At 32.6% G+C, this 19657-nt stretch overlaps 2 protein-coding genes across 3 annotated transcripts; both read right to left on the bottom strand.

Annotated features, from left to right (window-relative positions):
• Window positions 1-5145: 5145 nt before the first annotated feature.
• LOC112510036 lies at window positions 5146-6060 on the bottom strand. Its single transcript, XM_025115336.1, has one exon. It carries the CDS (start codon window positions 6058-6060, stop codon window positions 5146-5148), a length of 915 nt encoding a protein of 304 aa, XP_024971104.1.
• Window positions 6061-11696: 5636 nt separating this feature from the next.
• Window positions 11697-18959, bottom strand: LOC112502807. Of its 2 annotated transcripts, XM_025106812.1 has the most exons (10): window positions 18843-18959; window positions 18118-18275; window positions 17184-17267; window positions 16766-16894; window positions 16238-16353; window positions 16023-16104; window positions 13191-13250; window positions 12998-13105; window positions 12547-12592; window positions 11697-12141 (listed from the first exon to the last, which is right to left on the bottom strand). In XM_025106812.1, exons 3-10 carry the CDS (start codon window positions 17253-17255, stop codon window positions 11933-11935), a joined length of 822 nt encoding a protein of 273 aa, XP_024962580.1. In that variant the 5' UTR covers window positions 17256-17267; window positions 18118-18275; window positions 18843-18959; the 3' UTR covers window positions 11697-11932. The 2 variants fall into 2 exon arrangements, with proteins under 2 accessions (XP_024962580.1, XP_024962584.1); XM_025106816.1 differs by lacking the exon at window positions 18118-18275 and having other exon boundaries at window positions 18843-18939.
• Between the last annotated feature and the right edge of the window lie 698 nt (window positions 18960-19657).

The following is a 19657-nucleotide window of genomic DNA, read 5'->3' as shown; positions in this document are numbered from 1 at the left end:
TTGTCTACAGACAAAGTTGGTATAACGGATGGATCATAATGGAAGGACGTACAAAAAATCCAAAGTCACATATATTGTTGGGCACGGGATATTGTCCTATTAGAGGACACAAAGACCCCTTGATGTCCAAATTCAAGGACAACTACCTTTCTCTTCATATTAAACCATATCTTCATCCTAATAAGTGGTACAACTTATTTTCTATAATTTACAATTTTTATTCCACAAAATCAAAGCTGGAAGACACAAAATTATATCCAATAAGATGCATAGCAAAGATCGAAAGTTTTATTTGGTAAGTGAGGGAAAATGCTCTTACCCGATAAGTGTTTATCAGATTTAAAACGCTTAACAACAATTAATTTTGATAGTTGAGAATGTTACACGATAATGTAAGCAAGGCTAATGCCTCTTGTCAGTAAGTACTTACCCAATAAACATTTGGTTAACATCCCTTTAAATGCTTAAGGGCTAAGGTATGTTTGGAAACCATAATGTCACGGACTTGCTTTTACAAGCTTGTGTGTGATCTTAGTTTTTGAACCGTGTCAATTAAATTACAAAAAATATTGAATACACATGGATGCTAAGAAAATTGGAAGGACTATTTTTCTAATACTCAACTTATCTATATAGAGACCTACACACACACACATATATATATATACACACATATACATACATATATACATACACACACATATATATAGAGAAAGATTCAAACAAAAATATTAACTATTTAAGAAAAAAATTGTTAACGTACAAAATCATATATGATTCACATATAAAATCATATGTGATTCGTCGCGATTTGGTATTAGTAAAAGTCGTCTGCTTCCATTTTTTTTAACGTTAATGTAAAATCACATGTGATTTTATACATTAACGACATTAAATAGTTAATGTTCTCGTTTGAACTTTCACCTCTCTCTCTCTCTCTCTCTCTCTCTCTCTATATATATATATATATATATATATATATATTTCTATGAACCTATCTATATGTTGACTAGATATGTATGGATATATCTATCTATCTATATATATAATTCTATGAACCTATCTATACGTTGACTAGATATGTATGGATCCTTTTCGAAACTTGCTTGGTTCCACTTGATATGTGTTTGTCCATTATTGATTATTCTCTAAGGTTTGATTATTCTCGAATAATCCATCTTCTCGAGCAACATTCACATGAAGCGTGATAATAAATTAGCTGAGTTTATTAAAAGAAATCTTATTCATACACACTAGCGTATTAAAACCCTTTACTTCTAAAAAACCTATTTCCAAACATTAGCTATTAACAATACGCATTCTTCAAATTATAATCACTTTTTGAAATATATATTATCCATCATAAAATTCACTAAAAAAATATTTTCCCTCTTTAATACAATTTATCATTATGCCATATAGGGTTGGATTCACGTGAGACCCAGAGTTTTTCGTGAGACACGTGAGACGAATTTATGTTCACTGATCAACTTTATAAGCTAATGATTTAGTGGTCTAAAGTTATACGGTGACAATTTTGTAATTATTGAAAAGTCTCGTGGCGTTTATGAATGTTCAGATCTGACGATTGTAGATCTCATCTAAGGGTTAAGAATTGGTCTTACGGTCTCACGAAAAACCATTGGTCTCACATGATCCCAAGTCATGCCAATATATCCTCTATATATATGTGTGTGTATATATATATATATATATGTATATATATATGTATGTATGTATATATATATATATATGTATGTATATATATATATATATATATGTATGTATATATATATATATATATATATGTATGTATGTAGGGGTAAGATCAAATGTTAACCAAATTTTTTGTGTTAACTTTGTTAACCGATCTTGGCCGTTCAATCTTTCAATAAACGGTTGTGATTAATCATGGTAAAAACTTATTTTTTTAAATTTAAAATTGCATAAAGAGAAGTGAACAATGTTGAAAAGGGTATTTAGGTAAAAAAAATGTATGTAACTCTCATATCATTAATTAATTGGGAGTTACAAAATCAAAAATTCTATGATTTTTTTGTTAATGTAAGAACCATATGAACACAACTATATATATATGAATCATTATGTCAAATACGAACAAAAAATTTGACATATATATGAACTTGGACTGCATAGCATTTATGAACACAATAAGAATAACTGCTACACGAAAGGAAATAAATAAAAAAACAGGTATGAACACGATATGAACAGCTTGTGAACAATAGTTCCTTCATTATAAACGCATTCAAGAGCGATACTTTGTCAATTGGAGTTTTATACATGCATTGCATCCACACCGTTTAAGGTTCTCCCATTGTTCATATATGTTTCTGATTTTATATGATTGTTCACCCCTTGTTCATATTGTGTTCACCTCTTGTTCATATCGTATAAAATATATGAACACATAACCCCAACGCTATGAACACCGGGTGCAAACACTTACACAAAATATAAAGAATTGGTATCAAGCTTAAAAATAACATTTGTGTTCATATGATAGAAGTAACATGAACACAATGGTTCATGATTTATAAAAGTTGGTAATATGGCAATATGAAAATGGGTCGTGTATGTACTTCCATTTGAACATGTGAATTAGGTACGTATTTTAATAATTAAAGAAAAAAGCTATCAATACATGATGAGTTATAAAAAACACAACACAAATTAAAACGAATCTAAAAAAATAAAAATATATTACTAAGACATTCGCTTTTGTTAATTTCTTCAATTCCCGACCTCGAACTCCGATTGTCATTATAAACCATTTTAATCTTATAATTGTTGTCGATTTATTTTCCATTGCGTTTATCCATATTAGCTTGATCGGTACCGAAAATTTTTACTGTCGTGTTTTTCTAATGCGAATTAAAAACTAATAAAACAATAAACATGGAATATCAAGATTAAAACAAATAAAAATATTAATATTATAAATGCATATTTTTTGGGATTTAATGATTTGTAACTCCCTATTAATTGTTTGGGAGTTACATATCAAATAAATTTACTGAAATATCCTTGTAATTAAAATGTGAACATGACATAACCTATAAGAAGAATGAAATTTGATTGGTTGTCATGGTTTTCAAAGTTAACACAAAATTGTTGGTTAACATTTGATCTTCCCCCTATGTATGTATATATATCTATATAGGGGTGAGTTCAAATAAAAACCACTCAATTTGTAAAAACCGTGAAAACCTCATTCAACCAATCATAATTTTTTATTTTGTTCATTTTTTTGTAATTATGAGAGGTTGATTAACCATTTTTATTATGAAGGGTGTTAATCATGGATATTATCATCTTCATTATTTTAATTTTAGAGAAATACATGAAACAATTTCATTAAAATTTCATTAAGTAGTATATGAAACAATTTCATAACCACATATGAAACAACTTTATCAAAAAAAGTATTATATGGAACAATTTCACAAGATTAACAATTTCATGAAAAAAATTTATAAGATTAACGACGAGTGAGAGTAGTTTTTACGGTTTTTACAAATTGGAGTGATTTTTATTTGATCGCTCATCTCTCTCTCTCTCTCTCTCTCTCTCTCTCTCTTTCTATATATATATATATATATATATATATATATATACATGTTGATTTCAAAGCTTCATTTTAGAGTTTTTGAGTTAAATGACCATTTTTCTCATTTAAATTGGTTTTCTAATCAATTCTCTTTTTGGTTGATTCAAATGTCATTATTTCTGCAAAATTACGGACCAAGCTTAAGGCAAAAAAAAAATCAAATTCAACACAGATATATAATTGCAATGGCTAGATAAGCAATTACGACGGCCAAGTTCGCAATTGCGACAATAAACTGGTTATATTTGACCTTTTTTTTGTCTTTTAGTATATTGCGAACCTAGATTTGAATAAAGGAAATGGTCATTTGAACTAATTTATCTTTATTTTATACTGAATGACATTAATTAATGCACACTTTAGTTTTTTATTAACCTGGATATCCAACCCGCTATGTGAGCCGACTAATCCCATGGTAACCATCTGTTTTGCGGGTAGCCTGAAGTGATCACATTTGAACCTCCGTGGCTACAAGGGGATTTTCATTTCTCCTTAGATTTAAACTTGTGACCTCGAAACACTTTTAACTATTGGAGCTCAAACTCAAACCAATCAAACATCATCCTTGTATTTCCCTTTTTATTATCAATCAATGAAGTGAAAGAATGAAATCTAAAATTATGATTTTGTGCATCTTGAAACATGATAAATAATCAAAAACCCATAATAATAATAATAATAAAACAATTGAAGATGTGTTGCACCTTATGCATCAAATATTGTATCATGTTTGTACTAAAATGTAACTTGTGTACCACCATCAATACAAAAGGTGAAATCTAGAGAAAAACCAGGGACCAAATTGCAAAAAAAAAGTTATAGTTGGATAAACTTGCAACTTTGAAGCCAATTCATATTTGAAATTAGATTCTCCACACCCCCTCCTACTCCTATACCTTTCTTCTTTTCACTTTAACCACCAAATAACAATCTTTATCACAATAAGAAATTGACCCCCCTTCCAAAGATTCTAAATATCCCATTTCATATTAACCAAATTTGATATCTTGTATTGTTTATTGATGCATACTGCTATGACGATTTCAGTTTAGCATCCGAGTTTGTAAAGAGAGCCGATGCATCTGATTATAACATGTAACCAAATAACGTCAAGATGATTCAAGAATAAATATATTTGGAATTCAAGAAACCCCCAATGATGGAAGAGTTTCGGTTTTTCATTTATTGGAGATAGATCATACAACTAGATTATAATCTTTAACAAATGCCTAGCCGTTTGATCTTGATAGCTTACAATGTACCGTCAATGGACCACTACTCCACTAGGACACAGATGGACCTAAATACGAACAAAAGAAAACGCGAATAAATCTTCAAAGATTGAGCGAACGATATGAAACCCAAGAGAGAAATATGATGAAAACGATCTCTATCCCTTTTGTAAGTGTGCAACTTTTATTGCACTGGCTACGACTTTATGGGGGTGATATTAGGCTTGAAAAAATGATATTATATGAAACAATTTCATAAAAAATAACAAGAGGGTTGTGAACTTAGCTTTTGGTGGCATAAACTAACAATGAGAATCCTTTTTTCTGATCATCACTCTTCACAATCTTCTCTTCCAACCACAACCTGCTATCCAAACCACTTCTTGTTCTGAACATGAACACTGCATGACCCGACCCTGACCCGGATTCTGGGTTGAAGAACCAGTCATGAACATCCCACATCAAATCCACCAATAATCCATCCAGAAATATGGTTTGATTCCCTCTGAAATTCCATTGTAACCTCTTGACCCGAATCACGACCCGTTTGTCTATATAAACCAGTAGAACTGGGTTCTTCAACCCGTCGTTTTCTCCGGTGCAACGGATCAGAATGTCATGCCAACTCCCGGTATCGGAAAACTGGGCCTTCGTGGCGTAAAGGGTGTTGCCGGAGAAGTGTTCCTTCCGGGAAAGCAAAGAGAATTTCCCGATCTGTTTATGTGTTTTGAGTTTCTTCACGGCGGCTTCCTCCGTCATGTCTCCGATTAACAACCCGAGTTCGGAATCAACCATGATCAAAACGTAATACCCTTCTACCGGCTCGGCACCGGCGGCGTACTGAGCCGATGACAGATCATAGTAAACCTCGAACTTTGAACCGTTGATTTCAAAGGATTTGCTGCCCTTTTTCTTACGAAAGAGCCTGGAATGCGTGTTTAGACGGAAGGCGGTTGTGGAGTCTTCGCCGGTATTGATCTGGAGACCTTGGATGGTGGCGTTCCGGTACCACGTGACGGTGATGAAGTGGTTTTCGCCGGTGGAGAGGGTGGTTTTGTATAAACAAGAGACGGCGGTTTGGGTGGATGAGATCAAATTAGGTGAAACTATACAGGAAGGAGCAGATGCATAACTTGAACATGACGACGATTCAGACACCTGTACGGCATATTGACTGTAACATGAAATCAAATCCATCATTTTTGGTGGGATAAAGATGAAATTGGGGGGGTTTTGATTGAGAAAGAAAGAGGGTGTTAATGGGTTAAGATCTAAAGAGGGGAATTCATAGAAAGAACTGAATGAAGGGGGGGTGCATATGATTCTCTCGTACCCTTTTTTGTTTATCAATAAATCATCTAAATAAATAATAATAATATTATTATTATTATTAAGAAGAAGAGGAAATGTCTTTTTCTGAATTCTTAATTGTCATTTGCTGGTTTTAGTTTATCTGACTGAGATTTTCTCTATAAAAATAATGCAACTCACTTTTTATTTTTGTACTTACAATTTTAAATATATCTATATTTATATTGTCTATACTATAATATAAAACATTTGACAAAAACTCTTAAAAACCGTTTATTATGAATGAAGTATTGTTTATTAATGCATATTACTTAAAATTCAATATTACAAATAAATTATGGCTAAATACAACTTACTAAAGTTTCATGTTTGAATTCGTCTGACTAACTGCAGATGAACATATCATTTTAAATATAAAAAAATCTAAAATATAATTAAGATAATCATTAAGTTCTAATATAATATTTAATTATTATATTTATAAAAATTATATTATTAAACCAAAAATATAAAAAATAAATTAAAGAAATATAAAAAAAAATTAAATAGTTAGTTTGGTACTAGTATCAATTTTTTTTTTAACTTTTATGATATCTTTATATTTATATTTATTCAAAAATAAAAACATTATCGTTTTCTCAAAACCACATACAAATCGTATTATAACATCGACTGAGACAAAAATAAATAAAATGAAACATTAAATCATGATATATCTCGTTGCATTGTGCGAGTACCGTTCTAGTATTATAAAATCATTGACAAAAATTCTTAAAAGTCATATGTTTATTAATGAATGTTACTTAAAATCCAATGCGTAAGGACGACTTATTAAAACTTCATGTTCGAATTTGTAGCTAGTTGTAGATAAATATAATTAAATACATAATAAACATTTAATTTTAAATATAAAAATCTAAAATATAATTAAGATAATTATTGAATTTTATAGAATAACTAATTATCATCTTTATAAAAAATTATATTATTAAATCAAAAATAAATTAATCCATTATTAAATTTAAAATCAAATTATAGTAAAAAAATTAATTAAATAAATTATTAAAAAAGACGACTTTTAAATAGTTAATTTGATATTAATATCAATATAATTTTTTCTCAAAATTATATTTATTAACAAATAAAAACATTATCGTTTCCCAAAACCGCAAAAATTGTATTATAACATTGACAAAGATAATCTCGCTGTATTGTGTGAGTACACTTATAATATTTTAAAATAACAATGGTTTAACAAACTCAATCTTATTGTATCCATTTCTTTGTAGGATTATCTCAACTGACAATAAAACTTGAGTTTTTAAGATGCATTTGGTACATTGGATATGATATAATAGAACATAACGGAGATCATTGTTCTATGTTTAACAGAACTTTTATATAAAACAGAAGGAACATAGTAGAATAGGTTTTTTTCACCCTTATCCCGTGGAACATGGTGGAACAGACTTGTATTTTACCAATATAACTTTATAATAAACTTAATTCACTTCTAAAACATAAAATAGATTTTCTTTTTACATTTTTAAAATTTTATTTATTGTATTTTTGGTGATTTTTAAACTTTATTTTACTGTCTTCAAAATATTATTTTTATATTTTTATTAATTAATGTAACTTATTATATATTGATAGTGAAAAGTAATGTAGAAAAGTGATAATATATTTGTATAAAAATAATTATTTTACTATAACTTAATAAATTACATAATTAATAAAAATAACAAGTTATTAGAAGGTAAATTAGTCATTTTACTTGTTATGTTTTGTTTAATTATGTTTGTACCAAATGTTGAACAATTGTTTTGTTTTATTATGTTAAGTCCTACCTTATCGAACACCGAAAACATCCTTAAAAAATCTTTTCAAAGTGTATGGGCGGTTGTTGTTTTTAAAAAGACTTGAAGAATTGAGAAGCATACAAAATTGATACAAACAATCAATCATAGATAAAATAAAAAATTGAATATTAAAAGCACAAAATGGGTTAAAATTTCAAACTTATCTTTTTGACAACATGAAAAAAAAAATGGAGGGATTGAATAAATTTGGAAACAATCATGAAACCACATGGTTGAAAATGTTAATTTTGATAAGTTCAAAACTAAAACTAAAACCATAACCATAACCTTTCGTGCCATTAATTTTCAGAATCTCATCGAATTGAATTAATAGTTACAAAACAAAATTAATGTTAAGTATTTTATATGTTTTAACAATTTAGTGTGTATTAAGATAGAGTTGTGTCATTTTTATTTTAATAAGATGTGTTGTGTTGTATGAAAGTGAGAGCTGACCCACCAACTCCTACACCTATGATTGAAAGCATAGGAATAATGTGACCTCCATACACTTTTTTTTTTATTTTTATAAAAGCTTTTTATCCATAAAAGATCAGGTTTAATGCATTGGACACTGATTGAATATATTGCATTTTTAATATTCTGCTACATTGATTGAAGCTTTTTAAAAGGTAAATTTAAAAATTATGGATTCAAAATCCAACTTTGTCTAATATATTTTTAAAACTTGTTACTTTAAATATAATATCTTAAATATTTAGGTATTTGGTTTACATTTGAAAATGATAAAAATGTACTTTATTTTTTATTTATATATTGTAATCTAAATATCTTGAATATGTACAAAAATAAATTTAAAAAAATAATTTTGAGAAAAAATCACTTTATTTGTGAAAAAATAGATTCAAATAAGAAAACAAGCAGATGTTGGTCAAAGCTTGTTGTAGACTGTAGAGTAGAGCAAGAAGAATAACTTCTGAATCAGTAAATAACTTTGTATAAAAGTTTTGTATGTATGAATTTCACAAATAAAATGATTAATTTTAAAACTTAGTTAGTTAAAGACGAGTAAAATAATTAAGTATAAAAAAATAACGTATTTTAACTTGATTCTTATTTTGGGTAACGTACTTTCAAAACTTTCATTTTGGTACATAAGATGTAAAGTTTTATACATTTAAGTACTCAAGTAACTGGTTGAAGCATTAACTGATTATCATGTTGACGTGGTATCCAACTCAATATATTAGTTGACGTGGTTAGTGACATAATTTTTTTAATCTAAAATTAGTCTTTTTTTAATCTAAATTTAGTCTTCAACCGGTTATCTGAGTACTTAAATGTTTAAAACTTTACATCTTAAATACCAAGCAATAGTTTTGAAAATATTTTACTTAAAATAGAAATCAAGTTAGAATACAGTCTTTTATCATGCAATTTGTCAAATGATTAAATTTTCTTATATTTAAACTCTGGTGTTTTGCTGCAATTGCATGTAAAGCCTGTGTCCAATCAACAATTTTTAACTGTTTAAAACATCTGATATTCTTTTTTCTTATTTTAACTTTTTATTCGTATAACAATGATTAAAGCTGTAAAAAGGAACTAAAAACCAGAAAATGTTGGTTTTCATGGACCCATTCTTTTTTTTTTTTTTTTTGCATTTTTTAATTAATATTACTTCACTTATTACGATATATATATAATTTGAGAATTTATTATTTATCTTTCAAATAAAAATATTATTAATGTTTGGTCAACTGATGGTTTCAAATTTAGTACACAGCCAAAACAATCAACGACTGATTTCACACAAGACAGCTCATGGGTTCTGTACATTTTCCGAGTTAATTAAAAATGTCTCATCATATTCGCGTACTTGAAGACAGGTTCTATGTAGAGCTTGTCGACAATCAACTTTTCAGTCAAATACGCAAATTACTAGGATCAAACAAGAACTTAGAAATAGAAAACGTATTGAAGGCAGCCCTTTATTTAATAGGAGATAGAGATAAAGAGGCATGGACCCCTGGATGGTCTGGTTTTTTGGGTATGTTCCTCCATTATGTTGTGCCCAACCCCAACTACTTGATTGTATTCTAATCAATATCAACATACTTGTGATGGGACGGACCAGGGTCAGGGTGGTTCCAACTCTGGGTTCAACAAGGTTTCACCATTTTGGCTAACCCCAAGAGACCAAATGTATTAATGATGATAGTTGTAATGTTGGTGCAACCACTTGATGGAATTTCTCTCATTATGTGTTATTCTCTCAACTATCCATTTATTTTAAATCCCTACACTAGACACATTCTCGTAATTTACGGGAACACGTTTAATTTCTACTTTAATTCAATTCTTTTATACATATATCAATCTATAAATTTAAAGTAGAGGTACTTGTTATTTTGGTTGTTTTTTCGTTTCGATTTTGATAACGGGGCCGATGTGATTTGATTTTGTCTTTTTACAGATTTAGAGGTTATTTACCAACATAAATTGGATAACTGCTAAGCGGGTAAGGGTGCAGTATGAGTTAGCACTGATCATTTGACCAAGTAAGAATCCAACTCGGCTAAGATCATGGACGATAAGAGGGAATTGGTAAACATCATCTCTTACCAGTAAGATACGGTAAACATATAGTAGTAAACAACCCCTTAATTATATTAGCCAAATGCCATTATATGCATAAATTTTGATAAAGTTAGCTGCTAATATTAGATGTGGTTGGTTCATTTGTTTGTCGGTGACTCGTTAGAGTACCATGTCGAACAATTGAAGCATATCGTTATTTGGTGAAATTTTCAAACGGGTTTTAAAATATGAACCGACTCAATCTTATGGTATGATGTATGATGGTTCATCCGATTTAGAATGAATCTGACATTTAAAAGAAATTGAATTGAATAGATCGTGCCATAAGCAATATGCAAAGTCAAATGCAGATGGATTGTCATTTTCAAAGTGCTTAATCGCCTAATCTAACTTCTTACCCTCTTGCTGCTTTTGACTATGCAAATGTTTTCACCATCGATACTTGGGTCAAACCAAAACCAAATAAAGAAATATCTTAAAATCCAACCTAACCTTACTTTTGTGGGTTAGCTCAACTGACAATAAGGTTTAGACCTTTAGGGTTCCTTCTCAGAGGTCACTAGTTTGAATCCCGCAAGGCCAGCCACTACGATTTGAAGAGCTGTTCTACAGACGAGCTGACCCGCATACTCATGCCAAGACTACAAATTTAGGCAAAACAGTATTTGTCTTTCATTCTTTATTTTCCAGGTAACTGTTTCGTATGAAATAAAGATCTTTCAACCACAACGAAAACAACGTCCCCAGAAGCAATAACTATACCGATCCAAATAAAACCAATTCTGTTAGATTTAAGGTTTTAAAATTAAGTTGAAAACATAAAGATCCCTTCTAATGAGTTAAATAATATATGCATGATTGTTTGTTGTTGCTTCCAGGAAGTTGATTGTGAATAAAAAATGAAATTGTATAAGAGCAAAAGAGCATAAAAGAAATCTTAGAAAGGGACTTTTAAAATTCTCTACCCCTAGTATTGCAGGCTGGAACCATCATCATGTGGCCTCTACAGATCCTAGTGTTTTTTTTAATCTTTCAATCCCCTATTATAATACAATGGTTTCAATTTTTTATAACAGACATGCATATCTTAATAAATAAAGATCCAAAAAGTAAACTGGGATTTTGGACAAATCCATCTACTATATTTAAAAGCACTGGGTGGCAAACAGTTAAAAGTAGCATATAATATGCTAAATAGGCAGAGTTGTGTTTATGCATAAGGTACATGTATTAAGCAAGAAGTAATGTTCATAATGAGCAAAGACGGTACCTGTAGATTGTGCCCATTTTTATCTGTAGCATGTATAAGGTCTGATATGTATCTCTACCGTCTTTTATGCAGCCAGGATACGCTTCTCTTCCTCCTCGATTCTTTTTAACCATCTAAATCCAAGATCATTTCCTAATTTTGCAGCATTCTCAAATTGCTCTCTTGCCAATTCAATTGGATTAGGCTTGGGTTCGCTTGTTTTCTTCCTTGGCTTCCTACTCGGAAGCCCGTTCTTTAGATTGAACTTTGTTATAGATGCGGGAGGTTCATAGCCTGACAGCAAATCAAGAAAAAAAAAACATGCCATTGAGCTAACCAGTGGACAAAGTTCAAGTAGATGGGACCCACTTTGACATCTTAATTTCTTACATAATACGAATGAGACTCAAAAGATGATAATGTTAAATGACCATAATGAAATTTGGATATTTTCTTGCATAAATTAGCACTAATGAGGCCAACACACACACAAAGGACATGCCTGGATGAGAACAAAGAGAGATCGAGTAAATTTTTGGATAAAAGTAAGGATTTTGACAGAAGAAAGAAGGGATATATTAAATTGAGGTCCTTTTTTTGGCCTAATATTGGTATATTTGGTTTGTATACCATTGGTTTTGGTACTAATAATCTAAAGATAACGGAAATTTTGGCTCAAATTGAAATTCAATGTGATACCTCTAAGAAGAAGGGATCCACAGGCTACTGCCGCCCCGGCATGACCCTGCATGTATGAAAAATTACAAAGTTTCAAGTCAACTCGAGATGGATTTTTCATACTGAAAACCCACAAGGTTCATTGATCTTTACCTACATGGTAGGTTTATCAACTTATAAATGTAAACATGACTAGTCCGTAAAAGAAATTCAAATCTTTAAGGTTAGTAGCCGTCGCAGTCTAAAGAAGATGTATGCTTTGACATTTGAGGTAAAAACGGTTGCATTTTTACAACCTCAAAATTGGACGTGATTCTTTGAAACTTTGAGAATAATCTGAAACCCGTAGTCAAATTTTGTAGCCTACAGTGTTGAGTTTGTAATAACTGCATATAGTTTTCAATATAAATAATAAGAGGTTTGACAATCAGAATGAACCACCCTTCAGGAGCAAAACTAAGAATTACTTTACCTTCTCTGAAGCTCTATGAAAACACCACAACGCTGAGGCAATATCTTTCTTAACACAGTCGCCTGTCAAATAGACAGCTCCTAGAAGGTAGAGGGCATCCGGTTGCAGCTAAAATATATACATGGCAAGCCCAAATAAGTTCCGGCAAAAACCTGAAAATCATCACTAACAATTATTGTCTTTAGTGACATACCTGGTCCGCTGCCTTCTCCAAATAATAAAAAGCTTGTTGATCCGTGTCAACACCTTCATTCTGTGCATGAATTAGTTTATGGAAATTTCAAGTTCCACTGAATATTCGCAAACTAGTTAAAAGGGGGAGAGAAGATAAGATGATGAAAGAGCGACATCTGCAAATAGTAGTATGGCAGGCATAAATGAAAATAGAACTTCAAGGATGTTTTCCGGTTAAAACAGAAGATCATAAACTTCATGGATTTGTATATGGCTTTTTCAAGTTCATGGATTAAAAGTAGATTTAGAACCACGGTTTGATGGTTTTTCAAGCAATTAACTCTTCATAAAAGACATTTCTATTAGTAGCAAGTAAAATGAAGAATGTATTAGAGGCAATTTAGGACAGCGGGAAAAGAACCCAACAAAAGCAAAGATATCGGAAAATCAGCACAACACTGCATGTTAGCCTGCACAAACACCCAAAAGGGGAAGAACTGGTCGTTGGGCGGCCGGAAGGTTGCCCGAGTAAGTCAGTTTCGGGAAAACTTGAAAGAAAGAAGCAAAACCGACGGTACCGATCTGGATATATTTTTTACTCTGTAGCACTTCTTAAAAAAACAAGGTGTCACAGCAATACTCTACTTATGCCAGCTTCCAACTGGCAACAATTTCCGCGAATCACTACTAAAACCTTAAACTGATAAAATTAATGGAATAACGAGTTGGATAAGTTGGATCTGTACCACCTTAATGATGCTAAGGATACTAAAAATATTGGAATCATAATGTTGGTTTCTATCACATGACTCGTGTGGGTCAACCAATTCCCAGATATAACATCCACCTTCATTGATTTATCATACATAAAACCAGAAGAATAGCATTCAGGTTTAGGGCTTGACTTTAATAAAGGTCCTCACTGAAGCATCATAAGCCTATTGTTGATGTAATGTAATTGATGAAATGGTGAATCCATTTATCATACACAAAACCGACACTGCCTGCTGCGACCGGCGTTCGGCGACCTGTGCTCGCTCATGAAGTCCAACCTGCTTCGCTCACACCTCAAGAATCACGACCTTCTCCTCTCACATTAGGGTTTTGATTTTCGAATCAGGTTATGCAATTTCGACTTTAGGATTGAAAATTTAAACGTATTCTATTTTGTAAGTGTTGATTTGTTAATTATTAATTGTTATTTGCTATTTGTTAAGTGTTGATTTTAACTGATTCGAATTGTTAAATGTTTATTTGATTCGATTAGTGTTGAAATGTTAACCAATTTGATTTGCCAAGTGTGGATTCGATTTTAACCCATTTATATATTGTTGATTTAGTATGTCCTATATTCACTAGTTTAACATAGCAGACATGGTCTGTGGGGAATATTTCTTGGCCTGCCAAGGAGCCCAAATATGAGATGCTACTTGGAGAGTATGTACCCTAAGGAACTTGACCTTCTTTAAGAAGGAATTTTTGCATGGCATGTAGAAGTATGGTTTCATTTGGTAGATCATTTGCCATTGTTGATAATCGTAGCTCCTCTATTAGCATTTTCACTCTGATGATTGTTTAGTGACTGTTAGCCAGCTGTGTTATCTCGGTCATAATTAAAACATTTCTGAGGGATGGCGACTCCAGTGAGGAGAGTAGAATGTGTGACGATTGAGGAAAGCGAGGAGGGGTAGGCCGAGGAGGACGTGGCATTTGGCCTGTATACGAACCGAATGAACGTAGGCCGAGGAGGACGTGGTATTTGGCCTGTATACGAACCAAATGAACACGGACGGGTTTTGTTCATGTTCGTTCGTTTAAGTTAACCGCACAACCGAACCAACATGAACCTTAAACGAACAAGTTTTAGGTGTTCTTGTCCGTTCATTTAGAAAGTAGGCGTGTTCGTGTTCGTTAAGATGCTAAACGAACGTAAATGAATGAACATAAATGAACAAACTTAAACGAACATAAATTCAGTAATGGACTAAGTTTAAATAAAGGTCCACGTTGGATTAGCCCAAAAACGTCTTCGACTCTTTATGGGCCAAGTTTCAAGATTTAAAAATTCCTTATATGCAAATAAAAGTTTATATAAATATATTTACATATTAAACGAACATAAATAAACGAACGTAAACAAACATAAATGAATGAACATTCATGAACGTAAACGAACATAAATGAACGAACGTTCACGAACGTAGATGAACGAACGAAACCTTTGTTCCTGTTCGTTTGTTTATCTAAACGAACAAAAAGAACTTGTTCATGTTCGTTCATTTATTAAATAAACGAACTTCCTGCCAAACGGTTCACGAATGGTTCGTTGAACATTTGGTTCGTTTAGAGGCCTACGTGGCATGAGCAACCAAGATTGAATATGGCGGCTTTAGGTATGTCTAAGGACGTGAACTCTGATAGGGTTGGTGATCAGTAGTTAGGATTAGCAGAAACCTGAGTTACATAGGGGTGTGTTGTTTCCTTTAGTTTTGTTTAACCTGTACTTGCTTCTATTTATATTATTATTGCTTACTCGTATCTAGTTTCTAAAAAATTTGCAAATTTCTCTCTCTTTCTATTTTGTTGTTATTGTTTTACTCTTATCTAGCTTTTCATTTTTTTAGCATATCCATTTCCCCCTTCCACACAATTTTCACTAGTTGGGGTTGCCACGGAAACATCCGCTCTACTATTTAGGGTAGAGGTCAGGTATGCATACATCTTCCCCACCTTCACCCCCGGGGGGATATTCTGGGTTCGTTCGGTTTGGTTTTTCATTTATCCAGCCAAAGAGAAGTTGTATATATCAATCAGCATTTACAAAAGAACAACATAAAATCTAGAGCCTAACCTCAATTCTTAAATTACGACCCAATTCATATTGAGCATCTGCATCGCCCATATCTGCCGCTTCCACCAATAAAGCAGCTCCTCTGTTACAAAATCAAGAAAAAAGAGGCATGTTTGATTAAAAAATGAGCAGGCAGTAGAAGGAATACAGAGATAGTCGTAGATTAAGGAACATTTTCATGGCAATATTCACATTTGAGATATACAAGGTCTTACATAGCTTTACATTGCCCAGGCACATGGTATTTCAGGTGCAGTCTGGATAACCAATATCTGGCATGGGTGTTTGAATTATCAACTTCCAGAGCCATTTCAAAATTATCCTTTGCGGTCTAAGGTGGAGAACATATAACCAATAAGGAAGTAAGTAAGAGAGAAAAAGGTGTCAGTTGAAGTAAGATATCCAAATATTAATTAATACACTCACTTTTGGAAGTATCATATAAACAGATTTAAATAATACCACCTCAGGTAGCTAAAGAAGTAATGGGGCATACATACTTGTTTAGAACAAGTATACAGTAGATGGAAAATATGAAGAATAAACACCAACCAGAAGCAAGTAGTTGTGAAATAAATAGCTTAAGATGTTGGGCGTACAATGAAATATATAGCAAGGAATACAAAAAGAATAGTGGTTACAATAACTAGATAGATAAACAGAAGAAGCTTGGTAAAAGATATTCAGATTAATCCAAGAAACTTGTCTTTGTTTATTTTCAAAGATACGACATAATCAATTACCTTAAGGTGAGGAATGAGACGTTTATCTCTAGGTTCGCAGTAGTCAATCACCCTATCAACCTCCTTCAACGCATTCCACCCTTTTGCAATATATTCCATTGCCATCTTATTTCTATTGTGCAATCCTCGCTGCAGTGTAGCAAACATATAAGAATTTATTTTAAAAAAAGGCTGTTACACTGAAAATGACACTCCTTCGGTCCCAAAAACATGCAATGCTTCCATTTTTGGGAAGTTTTCATTCCTAATTAACCTTTTCTTCCCACTAGTAATCGTTGCTTACAATTAGTTACTTTGTTTTTGATCCGTAGTTCCTTTATTTTTCCTTCTCTTGGGGGTGGACATGATAATGATCATACATTTTTATTAAAAAGTGTGCCACTTAATTTGTTGGGGAACAAAGGATTTGTAATAGTACCTGTTGTTTGAATTGGATTAGATAGAGAACGTTATGTTTAGAACTAGCTTTCAAAACTAATGACTTCAGCATCTTCAACAGAGCCTGAAACCAACAGATCACAATACTATGACAAAAGAGCTAAATATGCAAGCAACCAACAACTTAAAACATGTAGTATTATCCATGTATGCAACACATTTTTGAAGTATGTCCACATTGTGTAGATATACACTGGATTAGACCTATCCAAATAGTAAAATTTCCCATCAGAAAAGACATAAAAGATGTATTTTTACGGTTACTCGTTGTGCAAAAGATGTATCCCCCATTAATTTTAGAACGAACATGGTTTCACTGCATGATGAAGGATCGTGTTAGAAAAGGAGTTAAGGTGAGAAGTGCTTTCACTGCATGATGAAGGATCGTGTTAGAAAATAATTGATCTAGTGTATCTCATTATGTTGATCTAGTGGTTCTCTCGATTAGGATTGATCCAGTCCTACCCTTCTCATTAAGACTTTCGTTCTCAAAGGAACTGAACCCTTCACTGCCTTGCCATAAGTCAGGATTTATTTGTTCAGTTATTCAGTGCTTCAGTTTCAATAACAGATTGACTTCTTCCAGCCCTGTAAGAAAACCGCTTATTTGAATCCCTAAACGATTAGTAAATTTGCTGACTTAACATGCCTTTGCCTCTTCCCTCAAAAAATCAAACTTTTTTTCAAGTCTGAAATGTATATGATAATTCAAGTTGATCCAAGAAGCAACCATAATCATGTGCAGGTGATTACTCTTTCTTGCCATATGAGTTCAAATCCTTTGGAAAACAAGGAACAAATTCTTGGAGGCATAATTACAAACACATGGTGTGCACCAGGAAATGCACATGAACAATGAGTAGTGCGTCCTAAAATCAAAAGAAATCCATCAAAAATAGAGACGAAGAAAGTACCAATTTATAGACGGAGACTGTATAAACTCCAAACTGAGAAGCTCAATAATCAGCACAGTACTTGGTATATCGCATAGCTTCTTTGTTATCGAAACAAGTCTTTTTCCCCCCTTGTAATTATTTTAGTCACCAAATCTCTTGCATTTTCTCAAAACTACCTATTTAACCAACAAACCTATTAATCTAAAATACATATTTAACAATCAAACCTGTTCATCCAAAATGCATATTTAATCAACAAACATGTTAATCCAAAATACATATTTAACAATCAAACTTGTTCATCCAAAACATGTCAATTTGAACATGTAAAAACATACACAACAAAAAATTAACCAAAAACAACTAAAAAGGATGAACCAAATTTAGATGATGAAAAGTTTCACCAAGAACACTTCGAACAAAACTATTCACGAAATCAAAATTATACAACGCATACAGGGTCTGTCGAGTTTAGGAGCTTGAAGGAGATTAACAGATTTGAAAATGGTGGGAATGAAAAGCAGTCAAGTGAATCAAACTTTCTGCTGTACAAGTCTCCAAGCCACAAAATTCACTGAAGATGTAGGCTTAAAACATCTAGACCACGATTACTAACTATCAAGAGAGATAAACTACTAGGTTTTTAACAAAAACGAACATGCAAGAGGAGGAGAGAGCACATTCAAATATCAGTACCTGTTGGAATAAGGCACATTCAAGAAAAGGGGAAAGGGAAGTCTTACCTGCTGAGTGATGAGAGAAGGCGGCGAAGAGGAGGAGAGAGTACCGGTTCAAGCGGGACGGCGAGGAGGAGAGATTACCGGCGATGAGGAGAGAGCACCGGCGGGTTAGGGCGGCAGGAGGAAGCGATTTTAGGTTTCTTTCCCGGACTTGGATTTTAAATCCCGGTTCTTGCTGAACCCGGTCTAGACCGAAATATTCTATACTATCTTATCAAGCAAATTCCTTATTCCCTAAGGGTGCGTTTGGTGCGCAGACAGGACTGGACAGGACTGGACAGGACAAGACAGGACAGGAAAGGACAAGACAGGACAGCTGTTCAGCGTTTGGTAAGACAGGACAGGACATGATAGAACTGGTTAAAATGACCAATTTACCTCCAATGAGTTGTTTAGTGTTTTTTCACTACAAAATGCATTCTGGTAACACTGGTCCTACTACCACTACAGCCCTAATAATTCATCAACAACAACAACAACAACATTCAGCAATCATAATCAATGTAAACTCTCGAAATAAATCATAATACTTCATTAAAATCCCTAATAAGTACTTCAATTAATTAAGTTGTTGGCGAAATCGAGTACGAAACCACCATCAAAATATAATTCCTTACTTGCATGAAACATGAAGAAAGGTATTTGAAGAGTTTCTTCAAATTCGTGATGTAGTTGCTATAAGAAGCAGCGGCGGCGGCCATCGGAGAAGCAGCGGCAGCGGCTATCGAAGAAGCAGCGACAGCGGCCATCGGAGAAGCAGCGGTGACGGCCATCGGAGAAGCAGCAGCGGCGGCCATCGGAAGTCGCCGTCACCGGTC

This window comes from Cynara cardunculus (genome assembly GCF_001531365.2).
Source record: "Cynara cardunculus var. scolymus isolate 2C chromosome LG 1, CcrdV1, whole genome shotgun sequence".
NCBI classification, from domain to species: domain Eukaryota; kingdom Viridiplantae; phylum Streptophyta; class Magnoliopsida; order Asterales; family Asteraceae; genus Cynara; species Cynara cardunculus.
The sequence above is the reverse complement of the archived record's forward strand: the minus strand, read 5'-3'. Positions and strand labels throughout refer to the sequence as shown.

What these genes read in the sequence shown, in the direction of transcription:
- LOC112502807 (XM_025106812.1), bottom strand. Translation starts at nt 17,255, where the DNA reads ATGCTGAAGTCATTAGTTTTGAAAGCTAGTTCTAAACATAACGTTCTC. An exon ending in CCTGGGCAATGTAAAGCTAT is followed by an intron (nt 16,105 to 16,237) that starts GTAAGACCTTGT and finishes ATTTTGTAACAG; the next exon opens with AGGAGCTGCTTTATTGGTGG. An exon ending in TGGATCCCTTCTTCTTAGAG is followed by an intron (nt 12,142 to 12,546) that starts GTATCACATTGA and finishes ATTTGCTGTCAG; the next exon opens with GCTATGAACCTCCCGCATCT.
- LOC112510036 (XM_025115336.1), bottom strand. Translation starts at nt 6,060, where the DNA reads ATGGATTTGATTTCATGTTACAGTCAATATGCCGTACAGGTGTCTGAA.